Source organism: Lipophrys pholis (genome assembly GCF_963383615.2).
Source record: "Lipophrys pholis genome assembly, chromosome: 1".
In the NCBI taxonomy this organism is placed as follows: Eukaryota; Metazoa; Chordata; class Actinopteri; order Blenniiformes; family Blenniidae; genus Lipophrys; species Lipophrys pholis.
Window position 1 is genome coordinate 35,804,430 of NC_137635.1, and position 16,055 is coordinate 35,820,484.

Here is a 16,055-nt window from a genome sequence, read left to right on the forward strand (position 1 = left end):
CATTTTTATTTCTTAAGGCAACGAATTTGATTATTTCCCTGCCTCAAAAGTGTGCAGCGCACTTCTTTTTTTTAATATTTGGTCTTGCACATTTTCTTCTCTGTGGTATAGCAAGGCGTTTGTCATAGCTCAGAGAAAACAGGAGTCATGTCAAGAGGTCAGATTGTGCTTTGTGTGTATATTTGTTCATTCAGTATTTATGTTTTCCATCTCACTGTCTCATTCACCAACTCATTTTACATCCTGATATCAGCAAACAGCAAAGTCAGACAGGGTGTCGCCTGTGTCCTGCTTTGAAATAAACCTGCGTCAAGTTTTCATGATTGATAGAAAAAAAAGAAAAAATTGTCTTCGCAAATGTCTGAGAGTAAGATTTCTCTGTGAAAATCATTCGGCATTGTCATCTATCATAAAAGGACCAAGTGTTATGTGCGTCCAACCTCTCAAAGTTGAGGGATTTGAGAGTCTTTCTGTTTTATGTCATCACAAATGTAATATTTATAGGTTTTACTGTTTTAAGATAAAATAAGCAATTTATATTCCTCATCTCAGGCTCTTGGAGGTTTTATAGTCTAAATAATGAATCATACATCAGAGAAGACGGCCATTTGAAAGAAAATAAGGATGAATCTGACATAAGGCACAAACAGACTGAATAACACTCCCGCTGTCCTCATGGAACAATTGTTTTGTTCTTTGTTTTTACTTTATTTCTTATCCATTGTTAATTTAAAATATATTCACATGATCAAATTATATCATCAAAACATAAAATAAGATTTGCAAAGATTGTGTAAAATAGTAAAAACTAAATCTGCAAAAGTGGTGATTTTTACTGCTGTTGTGTTAATGAAAAAAAAGCGTATTTATAAAAGATTAAATGGATAGAATGTACCTTCTCACAATTATTACAACCCGTCTTTAATGATCACGCTAATTTTTTAAAAAAAACAATCAAAAAGAAGTGACTGACTGCTCGACTGTTTCACTTGATAAGAAAAGGATCATTTATTTAAAAAAAACGGCTTAGAAAAATCTCGGATATCTAAACTGAAGGTCTGAAACTGTCTCTATTATATCACACACAACACAACTGGGGATCCAGAAGTAAAGAAGAAAACTCGATTGGTTTTCTGTATTTGTGAATACATTCTAAAATCTCAGCGTTTGAAATCGATTATGCACATTTCATAATAATAATAATAATAAGAATGTGTTGAACTTTCTACACTGCAGTTAATATATATTCTGTTGGGCTATTCGACAGTTGTTGAAATATTTATTAATCAAAAGATGAAGAATCAAACACTCCAAGGCCCACTGTTTACTTTATGTACTGTAGAACATAAGGTGGCAGTGTTATTTTTAATAAACCCAATGACAAGAAGAAGGAGCAATAATATATTCAATTCTGTTGCTGCTCCAGAAAAAGAAAAGTGAAATATTTTTCAAGGAGACTGATTCCCAGTACGCAATGTGAAGCATAAATGTAATACAGTTATTATGAAAAATAATTAATCATCATTAGCATCAGGCCTAATTATTTTTTTTACTATTCAAAGTTCACCAAATTAGAATCCATACAGCATTTCATAAACACAACATTATTACGTCTCATATCAGAAATACGTGGATACTGGACACAGGTCAAATATGTGTTGTGAAGCTGCTGTGGTAAACCGCAGCTGTGAAAATGATTCATTATGTACTGTACTACTAACCTGAAAGTACCGCTCTTAAACTCAACCGAGTGATTGAATTTACCTCCTTTTTCTGTAGTGACATCTTCAAAATGTTAATATGTATTTACAATATTCACACTGGAGATTTTCTTTTTTCTATAAAGCAAATCTGGCAATATTTTGAAAACAGCTCCAGGTGGAGTACAACTCTGTGATCCTGTGCTCCCATGAGGACTTCATAAAAAAAGACCATGCAGCTGGAAAGCAGAGCTGAAATTCAAGAAGCCCCTTTTTGTTCACTTTGTCACAGATGTTTGATAGCGGGTGGCTTTTTGGCACCTTTTATGAGAAAACCATAGATTTTTTTTTTTTATCATGTTTTAGATGGATTAATGTCTTCTAATGAATTCCAAATGTCCCAATCTCCAGCGTGTTCAAGGAAAAGACATTTAAGCGTGTATTGTGCTGAAAATGTCGTGTTTTTCATGAAACTCCCCACGAGCCCTCGTGATGATTAATGAATGAAGACAACTCTGATGCTCTGATATGCTTCCAAACTCAATCCGTCATTGGGGTCATCTCCAGTTCCTTGGCGCCTTTTTCCCGCCATCACTTTGAAGGGGAATTTGAGGAGAAAATTTTTTTTTCTTCTTTTTTCCTATTTCATTAGAGGTGTATTTCTGTGTGAATCCAACAGCGGGTTCAACATTCTTGAACCCAGACGGGGACTCTGGGACGGAGGCAGACAGTGAGCCTCAGCTGGCCTTTTACACCGACCCTAACCGCAGTCGCCGCCGGAGTCGAGGTATGAGAAATGGTAACGCCAACAGCGCGTGGGGCTCAGGGGGTAAGGAGGACTCTCACACCTACAAACAGTTTATCCCGCCGTCTGATGGTATTGCCATCGCCACAACGCATGACAAGTAACCTTTACAGTGCATTTAGCAGATATACTCCCGGTGTCGTGGATGCTCATGGTTGTGACCCCTGCAGACACGCATAAAGCACACGTTGTGAACGTCCATGGGTTTGTGAAGAGTGGTTGTAAGCATGCGACGGTGATCTCTGTGCAATGGCGTGCCATCTCGTTGATTGAAATCAAACCAGATGATGAGATCAGAGGTTTCCCGTGCCGGATAAATTGATGTCAATTGCATCCCTGCGACACAGAAGATATTGTTATTTTTTTCGAAATAATATCTTTCCGAAATATTATTTCTGAGGAGGATCTTGTGCAAATGCTGTCAAAGTGAAGTGGTGCAGCACGCTTTTTCTGTCAGCATGCCATGTCCTTGTGGTTTTGATGTACAGTAATGGGGTGTGGAGGAGAGATGGAGGGGAAAAAAATAAATAAAATAAACAGACAATGCCCTCAAAATAATAGCTGCTGTCAGAAGGCGTTACAAGCCTTTAAGATGCCTCCAAGCCAATTATTCCCCCGTCATGTGCACAGGTGCCAGAAACATGGCGAAGCCCCCAGAAGTGGAGCCAACACCTTTAATTAGAGTGAGGTGTAGGAATAGAAGAAGTGATTGCGACGCAGCTCTAACTATGTTGTTCACATCCAGAGGAGAGCGTGTTTCATGAAGCATGACTAAACCATTGTCATTTCCGAGCAAAGAAGATAGAAATGATCAAAATGTTCAACTTTTATTTATGTGACAACCAGAAATCTGTTCAAGTCCACTTTGGCAACGTTAGAAAAAAATTCAAATATAAAGTTTGAGAATTTAGTCAGAAAGGTGAAATTATGCCCACATCCAGACTCTGGGTAGCTTACCTGATTGAATAAACTGGCTTTATACATAATACGTTAGGTCAGCTTTCTACTCTGGCTTTTGTTTAAACTGTTGCCTTGGGCAGCTTTTGAATGAGAAAGTTCTGCCAGAGTAATTTAAAAGTGACAATATAATCTAGAGTTATTCTGCCAGTGAAAAAATGGCCACTTTAAAACGAAGCGCGAGTGGCCATAGTCAAGGTCAGAGAGAGTGAGTGTGTGTGTGTGTGTGTGTGTGTGTGTGTGTGTGTGTGTGTGTGTGTGTGTGTGTGTGTGTGTGTGTGTGTGTGTGTGTGTGTGTGTGTGTGTGTGTGTGTGTGTGTGTGTGTGTGTGTGTGTGTGTGTGTGTGTGTGTGTGTGTGTGTGTGTGTGTGTGTGTGTGTGTGTGTGTGTGTGTGTGTGTGTGTGTGCGCGTGCGCGTGCTCGCCTGTGGGTGTGAGGTTATGTTTAACACTTTGTGTTGCACTCTGGAGTGTAACAGATAAGGCAGGCGCCCTCTCTCTCTCTCTCTCTCTCTCTCTCTCTCTCTCTGGCAGAGAAAAAAGAAAAGATTTCGAAACAACCTCTGAACTGTTTTTTATTTCGGCCCTGTGCCCCCCCCACTCCCCCATAAGCACACATCCAGGTTGATTTTAATACCCTTCCAAGGTAAACCTTAGTTCTGTGCCACCGAGCCATGCCGAGTCTAAACCTCCCAAAGGTTTGAGTTTTTTGATCCAAAGGTCCTTTTCATGGGCGCTAAGCCTTTTTTTTTGACTTGTTTGTAAAATGACTCCCCATGTAGGCGGTGTGTGTATGTGTGTTTATGTTTGTGTGCATGTAGGTGTGTGCTATTGAAGGGATGTGGGGGGCTAAAGCATTGCCTTTGCTTCACATGTCTCTGCTGTTTGTTGTCCCCCCCCCCCCTCCCCATGCGTTTGTTCCCAGCAGCAGGTTCCCCGCGGAGCCCCATCAATAAGACCACCCTGACTCTGATCAGTGTCATCAGCTGCGTGATCGGCCTGGTTTACTCCTCTCACCTCTCCTGCAGCCTCTCCGTCCGGGTAATCCTACATGTGCCGGAGCACCTCATTGCTGACGGTAAGGCATTACACCGGCCTCCCGATTATAGATGCAGCTTTTCCAAACGCACTCCTGTGGACGCTGAAATCCTCGGGGGGCCTGAGATGGCATTTTTCTGCCTCTCTTTAGGGAGTTGAGCTCACTGTATGTCTCAAAGCAAGTCCGGGCGAGCCGCTGATATGCTTTGCTCTGTAAAAGACAAAGGTAAATGCCAGGTCGCCTACCCCCCTCCCCGGGTTTATCATGTCACAGCACACAACAGATGTACCCTCAAAGCATCAGAACACATTGAGGTGAGGTCACACTGACCACCCGTAGCAAGCCGTACATCACTCTTGCCCTTGTACTATATATGTTCAACCACCTCACTAATGAATTTCAATGGAGCACCTGCAGGAAAAAGAAGAAAAAAAAAACCACCGTAGGGGCCAAACATTGAGCTCCTACTGGCTCATTGGCATTTCTCAGCTGCCACAGGAGTGAGCTGGCAGTCCAGATATATTATAGACTGTGACTAGGCTCACTCATCTATCATCTGGTGGTCTGATTTGATTCGGCGCGCTGCTGCTTTCCGGTGGTATACGCTGGCCTGCCAGGGAAATATTAAAATTCCAGGGAGGCATCCAGGGAGGGAACTTTGAAAGGAGAGATGAAAGATGGTGAATTCGCCTGTTGAATTACAAAACCGGGATCGATTTAGAATGTTTCCATAAATGTCTCCACAATCTCATCAGACGTGATTTGATGTCATGGTGAATCAGATGGAAATCTGGTTTCTACCACTGGGGGGAAGAAGCTATTAATGCCAGCAGCTGTGCATGTGTCTGCCTTCAAATACAGTGTAGAAAGGCACAGTAATGTAGAGTCACACCTTTCTCCTCGCCTTTCACATTGGGAAAAGTAATCATCTGGAGATGTTTGTGTGCTCACAATATCCAGTGGTATTGCGCGTACATAACAAAGGATGGGGCAAACTTTTCTTCATGACTAACTTGCAGTCTGCAGCAGCAGTGTGTGTGAGGTTTATCAACTCAGATTGTACTTTGGTTTAATAGGTTTTCTTTGCCATTGTGTCTCGTCTAAGACGTGTTCAAATTACATCTCAAGCTACTTCTGACAGTGTCACTGTGGCCCTGCAGTGTACAATATGTACTGCTTCACTGAGTTTATCATTCTATTCTCGCCTGTTTGCACTTGTAAATTTGAGCTCAGCACAAAGCAAATGTTCGGAAGACTTCCCATAACTTGACCTCTGCCTTTGCCAGAATAAATTATATAATATTTGATACTTAAAGTTTGTCTATCAATAGTTTTTCAGTCAAAGTGACTTCGGAAGAGTAATCCAAAATGCCTTCCTTATAAAAATGTAATATAAAAATTTCTTAGAGACCCATAATGTTGAACATACACGGCAGCTGCACGTGTTGTATGCACATTTTGAGGACCCAAATTGACCCAATATGATACATTTAGTTCTTAATAGTTAACAGGAATTCAATTTTGAAAAAACTGTGAAACATTTTGATGAGCACTTATAGATAATGCGATATTTAGATACGTTATTATTTATTATTACCTCCTCACAATTTCACCAATTTCATTTAGTCAATTTCAGACATTAACTATGAACAAAAAATTTAACATTTTAAAAAATAGGTGCACCTAAAAAAAATGAACAGAGTATCTTAATATGTTAAAAGATACTTGAACTTTTAATCTTGTGTTGAAATAATGGACACAAACTATGTGTCAATGATATTCCAATTTGTTTAGATGAATGGATTGAACAATTTGGTTTTTAACTTTAGACTGTAATGTTGTTTTTTTTTCTTTCTTTACATTCCACAGTTAACTTAGGAAACATGTCTAATGCGCTGTTGCTCGATTGCAGCAGAGCGGCCCTGTTCGGACCACCACACACGTGCTGCACAGTGGTGCTTCAACTGGCTATCAAGCCTGGCGCCCACTCTACTGATTCTGCTCCCAAAGTCCATTCAAGCATACATGACCCCCTGTTCGAGTCACACTTGAGGTGATGATGAATATGTGACTTGAATTGGCCCCAGTTTCCTCTTTCAATAGATATCTTCTAGCCTGCACTCGGTGTGTTACTCGTTTTGTGCTGAACTATGTATTAAACATTATGTTTAAGATCTGGATCCATTTGGTGATGCAGAAACATAAATATTTTGCGGAGCTCCTGTTGCGATACACAACTGCAGCATCTACAATGTGTCAAGAAGTGAAACGCGGCAGGAGAACGCAGCGTGGAAGGTTTTCCTCACAATTTCATGACTCTCCGCGATTAAAGCCAACAAGATGTGTCCAGCCGGTTGCAGTGTGTGCTCTAGTTTTAAAGGAACCATCAAAGGGAATGACACTAACTAGGACACATGAAGCCTGCCAGGAAGTCATTAAATATGGTCGGGTTAATAAATGCCCACTGCATTCCATCTTTTTTTTTTTCCCAAAATGGACAGGCAATTGGTCAAATAGTATTTTGTATAATTTCAAGATCACACATGAGATTCATGTCTCAATCAATTGTTATAGTGACACCTGCTGTCTTTGGTGTCCAGGCACTAGAAGATTTACAGATATTGATGTTTTCCCTGTTTACCTCCATTCTACACTTGAACCTTTCGTTTATTACTCCAGGCAGCTGCAATCCGAGTAGGAAACGTTCCACAAACGCACCTCGTTTTGACAGATTTTCTTTGCTTGCCTTCATTTTAGCTCCAAACCCTGGGAGACCTCCTTCCTTCAAACTTATTCCACGTAGGAATTTGATTACGCCTTTTAAAGAAAAGTTCTTTGCTACACCTTTCAACAACAAGGCAATTAAAGCATAAGTAGATGAGTTTGAAATTATACCAAAACACTAACGCATGCAGTCCCTGCCTCATTATCCTCCATTACAGCTGCAAAATGCTACTCTGATGCTCAGCAGTTTTCTTCCTCTGATCAGATTCCCAAACTTTGAAATTACATGAAAACAAACAGCACTGCGGTGGTGTATTTTAATTGTCAACATCGTTTACTGTTGTTTACCTCTTTTCTGAAACACATGTAGGCTGATAATGCCTGCTGCTAAGTTGCCAAACATTCATTAGCGCCGACAAAGTGTTGATTTGATGTACAAATTAATCATGTTGCGTTATTTATGTCGCAAATGTCTATAGTAAGGTGCACATACGGTTTAAGGCAACGCAAATCTGTTTACGCGCAGGTTCGGGGAGAAAATAGATCAAAATAAGAAATGTTTATTTTAAGCTACTGAAACTAAATTCAACACAGGCACAGAATTATTCTGACGTTGTTATTGCAGTATAAACAGCATGAGTGGGAATATTACATTTTACAAGTTACTGTCAAGTTACAGGCTATGTGCGCAGCCTCATTCTAATGCCATTTGAAATAAATGCTGTCTGGATTAGCCGAACACGAAATGCATGAAACTACAATTTCTTCCCGCACTGATTTGAATTGAGAAGCAGACCTGCATCATTACAAATCTATCAGCCTGAACTGCGTTGAACTATAACGCAAACAAACAGGATGTCTGACTCTTCATTCTTTTAACCCCCAACTAGTATTTTTCCGCTCGTTGTGGAAAATGTGTTGATAATTGGAGCTCCTGCCTCCTCCACGCCTGGTACATCTGTTTGGCTGCAGGGCAGAGCGGCTGCCTCAGCTGAACGCCTGTGGTTACTGATAATAATAAACCTCATAAATGCTCGTCTTGTTATTATCGACATCACTTCATTTAAATGTTAGACTTTACGCTTGTTTTCTATTCAGTTCTGCTGCTCATAAAGTTTGCCACCTCGGCAGGACTCAAGCTCGAACGTCAATGATGCTAAATGAAGCTGCAAAAAGATTTATGTCTTTCAAGGATCAAGCTGGTTCTGGTATTTTTATTTTTTTTTTTTTCAATTAAATTCAGGTATTTTGTGTTATTAGTGCAGTAATTTAGTCTGGAGGTTTTCTGAAGGATTTTCTCTTTTCATCAATTTGCATTGCTGCCTATTGAACTTTGAAGTGATTCACTTACATCTGCTGTATGGTATCAGTAATTGGGCTTGAAGGTATTTTAGTTGGTGTGCAGTGTCCTTGTCTTTTTTCTATAAATGATTTAATAAATAGAAAAAAATATTCTCATCACATGCTAAAATGCCAGAAAAAATCAAGTTCTATCTGAATCTGTATGCTGCAGACATTCTGTTTAGCATTGTATCAATACCTTATCAACTCTTTCACTCCGTCCACCTTCATCTTTCTCTTCCACCATATGTCCGTCTGTCCCATTCTCCCTTCCCTTGTGTGTTTCCCCCTCCCCGTCTCCTCAGGATCAAGGTTCATTTTGCTGCAGGGGAGCCAGTTGGATGCCTCAGACTGGCTCAACCCGGCTCAGATCTTGTTGTACTACCAGCAGAATGCCAGCGGGCCCTGGGTCAATGAGCTGTGTGGACGACGCCTCCTGGATCCATGCGAACACCAGTGTGACCCTGAGACAGGTAGGGCGAGGACATGAGATGATGACCGTAACACAAGTACAAGCATGAGTACATTATAGAGTGTCGCCATAGAAACCTTATTGGTTCCAAAACGACCAAGGTCGTCGCTTCTGTTCGAATGACCTTCATTTACAATGCATTGGCAATACTTTCATAAAAGGGCTCTTGGCCTTAAGTGTTCAACTCATTACTTATGTCACATTCAGTCGTTGTTTCATTCATATATATACAGTGGCTTGCAAAAGTATTCATAGCCCTTGAACTTTTCCACTTTTGTCACATTACACGCCACAAACGTAAATATATTGTGTGATACACAATTGTGTGACACTTTGTGTTGGTCTTTCACATAAAATTCCAATAAAATATATTCATGTTTGTGGCGTGTAATGTGACAAAATGTGGGAAAGTTCAAGGGGTATGAATACTTTTGCAAGCCACTGTGTATATATATATATATATATAGTTTTGTACTTTGAAAGTTTCTTTACTATTCCAAGAGTTAATAGTGCAAATGACATGTGACTAAATAGAAATCGTCCATCAGAGGATTATAATACAAATCATTCCATATTGAGCGTATGTTTGTAGAAATGAAAGAATATTGTATCTAATGTATAATCGAAGTCTGCATAGAAATGTCCACAAGCCCAACCGGAACACGGTCAAAAAGCGAGGTTGTACGCTTTTCATTTCATTATTTACGATAATGAAAAACTAACCAGTTACTTGAAAATCAATTCACAACATTCAAAATATCTTCACTTCAAAGCACTGAGCTCTATTATTTTACTGTGGCTGTGACACATTGTATGAGCTGTCGTCAATGTGTGGGTGAGTTTAATGACTGAATCATTTATTAGGTTTGTGTGAAGCAGGAACAAATCTGAAGTCTGAATTGTTACACCTCTGCACAGCTAAATTTGAATATTTGAAACAGATCTACTTGTTTTTAACAATAGATCTGAAATCGGTGACATTTTATACACATTATTTCTTTGTTCTCAGACTGTTGTTGCGTGTCGCCTAAAGACTGACATTGAAACTGAGTTAAAAATGCAAATGTCAATTACCTGTTTAAATAGATGATCAAACTGAGCTTGCAGCAGTAATTACAATGTACACAGTCACAGTAATATGTGGGTACATAATGTAAATTATGGTGGCAGAAGTTACATTGATGGCTAGTTGTTTGTACATTCTTTATCAATAGCACCTTACTTAATGTTTCCGATTGTAGGTGTAATGGCTAACCAATTTACTTGCATTAACTAAGATATTTATTGGAAAAAGAAAAAAAAAAAGGTTCTTTGTAGTATGACGTTAGCCTACCATTTGTACACTGAATGCACAGAGACGTTGACCTCACCAAGGTTTTGGCATCAACCATTGTTAATGCCAAAGTGCTGATCATTATGACAGATAGGTTGACAAGGGGCAGATATTTTGTGGTGACTCTGGACAGGCAAAATGACAAAGACTGTGTACCCAACGTCGAGTTCCTCACAATGACTCGCTGTCATTCTGGAATAAAGTGGCCCAACATGCCTTTCCTCAGGCACTCTATACTTGTGTAGTTCATCCCAATCGGCGTCATACATTTATTTCTGTTTTTGAATGGAGCAACCTTCTCTTCAAACCATGATTTTATTTGTAATACAGTCTCAAATACTTTCACACAATGTATCTTGTATACTTTAGAACATTAGAATAAGGCATGCAATCTGTTTTGATAAAAGGGAATTAAATGATTGTTTGAATGGTCTGGAAATTTTCAGGCTAAGTAGATCATCAAAGCGTGTTTTTTAAGTGATGCATCTGAAATGACAATATGATGTGTGAATATGGCCTTCACCAAAATATTTACATTGTGCAGTATTTAGGTTTTAAGTGTTTTTGTGCTACAAACTGTAGAGTTTGTAGCACATTTTGGAACATTTTGGAGCACAGACCATGTTTTTAAAGGCTCAAGCAAGTCAGAATCAAAACAGAACAATTTCACAGATAAATGCACACGTTTGAAAAATAACCAGCTTAAATTAATAAATAAAAATAGTGATAGTGATTGAAATAGTAGCCAATGCTCTCAGTGAGCTCTGGGACATTTTTTTTGGGGGGGGGGGGGGGTTGCATGTTCTCACTGTGTACGTCCTTCCACAGCTGTGAACGTGAGTGTGTGTGATTGCCCGTCTGTGTTTGTCCTGTGATTAACCGGCAACCTGTCCATGCCGTGCCCTGCCTTCACCCGCAGTCAGCTGGGACCAACTCTCGCTGCAATAAACTGGATGGAGCAGTATAGAAGAGTGAGATGGATCGATCCACCGTATCAAGTGCCCAAATGTGACCTTGCGCCGGGTACACACAAAGTACGGCTTTATATGTGTGTTAAGCATTATGAAGTGCCTGAGGTAGGCAGAAAGGCACTGTCCTGCTTTTCCTCCAAATTTAACTTGAAGAAAGTGAGATGAATGTGTAGCAGTCAACACCTGGTCTGCACCAAATTGTTGGAGGATTGTGTCATTTTTCAAAAAAAAAAAAACCTACCATCACAATGGCCTGAAATATGGCCTAATAAAGGTGAAAACAGTCACCATAATGGCTTTGAAAAAGCCCTTCATTGGTAGAATATGGATTAAGAATAAAAGCATTTTGAACTTGGATAAAAAGATGACTGATCACATCTCATTCCTCTCAAATGAATGTGCGTATAGCAGGAGTAAAGTTTCTCGCCGTGGCCGTGATCCAACTCTGACGATGCAGCCCGATGCAGAGTTCACTCGGTGGTGTCAAAGTCAACTGATGCCAATTCAGTCTAATATGAATATTAAGAAAATAAACATTTTCCACCTATTCACCCCATAGATGCACCAACTATCTGTCCATTTATTGATCTTCTGTGCAGCTTTATCCAGAGCGCTGGAGCCGATTTCAGCTGACTATGGGCGAAGGGGAGAGTACACCCTAAACAGATGCATCTCAGGGCAAACAGGAAGAGTTGAACACTATTTTAAAGTCACAAAAACAAGCCTGAAATGTAAGTTTTATACCCTCTGAGTACCTGAACAAAACTCAATCAAATCCACATAATAACACATACATTTATTCAAAACTTAATACATTGTGTTTAACCTCATTGTAACACATTTGAACCAACGGGGCCAGCCTCTTTTTTTCTCCCCCCAAACTTTGGGGACTGACTTTATGGTAACATTCTGATGCTGCATAAGTAAAAAGGGCATTCCAGGTACAGCATGAGCCAATTTGGAGCTCCGAGCATGCAAAGTGCCTCCAGAACTTTCTGTATTTATCAACTCCCTTTGGGCTCCACTGATTTGTGTTTAAATGACCCACAGCCGGCATCTCTCGCCAGTAGACTTTGAACTGTTTGCAGGTGTGACCATGACTACACTCCATGATGCTGAAGGGACCTAAAGTAGTAAATAGACTACCCAGAGTGCCTGACCTGATTTTCTCCTCGGGGGTGCTGATCAATTGGCTTGCATGACGATACTGTCAGCCTCATTTGTACTCAGGTAATAGAAAAGGAGTCTGTGCATGCTGTTTTTGCAACAGCTGCAGTGAGCTAGATTGATGAGTGAACTTTTCAATAAAAAAAAAATATTCATTGTAATACATTGCAGCAGATAAGCTGTAATGGAAATGATAAGCAGTATGGGCAGTGTATTTGTTTTAAGCAACTGAGGGATGAAAATATTGTAGCTGTAGACTTGCGGAGGAGTAATTTTCTGAAATGTGAAGTTGCTTGTCAGAGCTCCATCATATTGCCACCTGGTGTAATTGTCTTGCCTGAATAGATTCAAAACGTCGGCTTCACATTTTTTCGTCCATGAAAGAAAAAACTGCGTAAGCCACGGTAATAATGATACGAGATAAAGTACAAACTGTGAGGTTCCAGAATTAAATATATCTGTGTAATATGACAACTGGTTTAATGAAAATAATTTATGTTGATCTGTAATTCCAATCAACTTGCATGCATTGGGTTGATTTAAATTTTTTCAACTCTTGTATTAAACTCAGTAATATGACATTTTGCAGTCATTTCAATTGATACCTGATTTAAATGTGGTTAAAATTATTATATAGCCCTAAACCTGACCCAAGATACAAGAATGATAATTCATCATATCAACCCCTTACTATTCTAATACATGTTTTTCAATAAAAGCAGTGTTAATATTCAGTTTTCATTTCTCTGTAATGTATTTAGAAGTACAATATGACGGTCTTGAAAAGCCAGCGCTCTCATCTCTCAAGTGTATTCTCCACAGTCTTAATCTTTTGCACATCCGACACGGCTCCTCTTGTACGAGCTGTTAATCAGCTGAGAAAGCACGTTCTGGTCAGAGGACGGCCTACTCGACATGATGAATGCGACGTTAAATCTGCTTGAGCCACTTCTTGCTGCTTTTTAGTCTAATTAATTAATAGTGACACCGGGGTGCTGGATGGTATTTGATATAAATCTACTTTGAATGCTTGGGAGAAGTTTGTGTTCAGGATAGAGTAACATTAAGCTCAAGAATACCTAGAATGATAATGATACATCATTTGGCCCTTATTAACAGACCTAAATGAACATGACAAGTTGAATTAAAGATTATATAAAAGAGTGTAACTGAAAATTTTAATTTCTCTGTGTGGAATTATGTAATTTATCAACCAAAAAAATAAGGTATTTCACTTGTTCCTTTACTGTATTAAGCATTTTTCATGAGTATTGCCGGTTATTTGGCAAGATTTGCCCTGTAATTAACAACACTTCATACATTTATACTGCATTTGTCCAGCTATTTAATTTCATCTTAAACAAAGGCTCTCGCTCTTATATTCAGCATTAGTTTTCCTAAGGCCTTTAACCCCAACTATTCAGGCTGCTTTAGGAAGGATATCCAATGCAAAACTTAAACTTAAATCAAATGGATGGATCACATGATCCGCTGCAGTGACCTTGGAAGGTAGCGGCCAAAATTCATTGTTTCACTTTACTGTCATTCATTACCTTCAATTTCTGTGTCAGTTTTGCTCCATAAAGCTTGAGAGATTTATCTTTGACAATGATCAGACATTCTGTCCAATACTTCAGGCTAGTGTTGTTACTTATCATATACATCATATACATTTCACATTATGAAATCCTTTCATTTAATCAATGAATGAATGGTTTATTTTGGTTACAGTTACAGTTTCAGTGCAAAAGTAGAATTTATGTGCATTCAGTTAATAGTGCTTTTAATTTCATGCACACACGTTTCTTTTTTTTTTTCTTTTTTTTGCTTGCTTTGTTTTTGTTTTGTTTTGTTTTGACCATATCTGTAGCTGAAATGGGTCTAGGCAGAAGCCGAGGCTTTTTCTTGCCTATCCCTTTCAAACCCATAAAGTTACCCAGGACACCAGTGATACAAGATAAAAAAAAAAAACTGGAAATACATAAACATAATAGAAGTAATATGGAAGAGAGAAAAAAATAGACAAATAGAACATAACAAAAGCAATACAAGAGAAGAACAAAACAAAAGAAACAAAAATCACTTTTCATTGGAACCATTAATTATTTTACTTTTCAATGTTTATTTGAAGCACAGCAAAGATTTACACAACTTTAAGTCGTCACTAAGTCCATTCCATAAAATGACTCCCAGAAAGAAAACACATCTATATTTAACATTGGTTCTCGCACTACCTCTTTCAAATACACACAATCCTCTTAAATGATAATAATTTCCTCTTAATTAAAAAAAAAAAAAAAAATGTAATAGCTGTGGGAAGACTTATATTCTTCACTCGAAGTAGTATTTTTTTTAAATATTTTTAAATATACAATATCTATGAATTTTAAGGTGCAAGATTCTATGAATAGTTTAGTAGTGTTTTCTTGATATAAAGCTTTATTTATTATTCTAATAAATATTTTCCTGGAGTTTGATGATTTATATACGTTTTATATGTATTTCCCCAAACTTCAACGCAATATGTCATATATGCCATAATGACTGAGAAATACAATATGCGCAAACATTTCTTGTTCAGAAAGTTGCTTGTTTCATAAGTAAGACCAGTAGTTTTAGACAATAAATTTTTTATACATTCTATGTGGCTTCTAACTGAATTTATCAGCTAGGATTACCTCCAGAAAGTTCGTCTCATACACTCTCTCAAGTCTTACTCCATTCAGGATTAATTGCATGTCACAAATTGTCCTAGTCCCACCAAACACCACAAAATTTGTTTTATTTTAATTTATTGATAACTTATTAATATCAAATCATTCTTTTAATGTGGTTTTCTCCTTTTCTACAGTTGTCAACAGTTCTTTAATGTCTGGTCCTGTGCAATATAAAGTTGTATCATCCGCAATTATTATACATTTAAATTTATCAAAAAACTGCACAGATATAACTCAAATAAAGTATAAATAACTTAGGTCCCAATACAGAATCTTGTGGAATGCCACGCGTCACTTTTGTTTATAATGTGACACTGTATTATTCATTTTTACATACGGGTAATTATTATCTAAATAGCTTCATGTGTAACACCTCTTATGCAATAATGATCCGGTTTCTGTAGAAGTAAGGAATAGTTAATTGTGTTGAATGCTTTACGTAAATCAATAAAAACACCTACAGAGTATTATTTCTTGTCTAGCTAAGGAAGCTAAGGAAGTTGATCGGTTTCTCCTGAACCCATATTGATGGTCACTCAATAACACATATTTCTCCATGAAATCGTCCAGTCTATTTACAAACAGTATTTTTGAAGACTGAGGTAGCAATGACACAGGTCTGCAATTTGATAATATATGTTTGTCACCATTTTTATAGATTGGGACCACCTTAGCCATTTTCATCCTGTCCAGAAAAATACCAGTTTGGAATGATTTGTTACATATGTAAGTGAAGTGTTTAAGGACACAATCCATTACTTTCTTTATCAGTGACATATCAACGGTATTATCGTCTGTAGACCTTTTGCTCTTAAACTTTCGGACCACTT

At 38.4% G+C, this 16,055-nt stretch overlaps 1 protein-coding gene across 3 annotated transcripts in view; it reads left to right on the top strand.

Moving 5' to 3' along the window:
• Window positions 1-16,055, top strand: part of astn1 (astrotactin 1) — a gene marked incomplete at its 3' end in the record, with an annotated part of 367,742 nt that overhangs the window by 108,072 nt on the left and 243,615 nt on the right. For 2 of the 3 annotated variants that reach the window (XM_080461072.1, XM_080461073.1), the window contains exons 6-8: window positions 2,380-2,529; window positions 4,390-4,539; window positions 8,871-9,038. In XM_080461072.1, the coding sequence (XP_080317198.1) occupies window positions 2,380-2,529; window positions 4,390-4,539; window positions 8,871-9,038 (468 nt within the window). The remainder of the gene's footprint in view (window positions 1-2,379; window positions 2,530-4,389; window positions 4,540-8,870; window positions 9,039-16,055) is intronic. The other variant, XM_080461074.1, reaches the window with a different exon arrangement.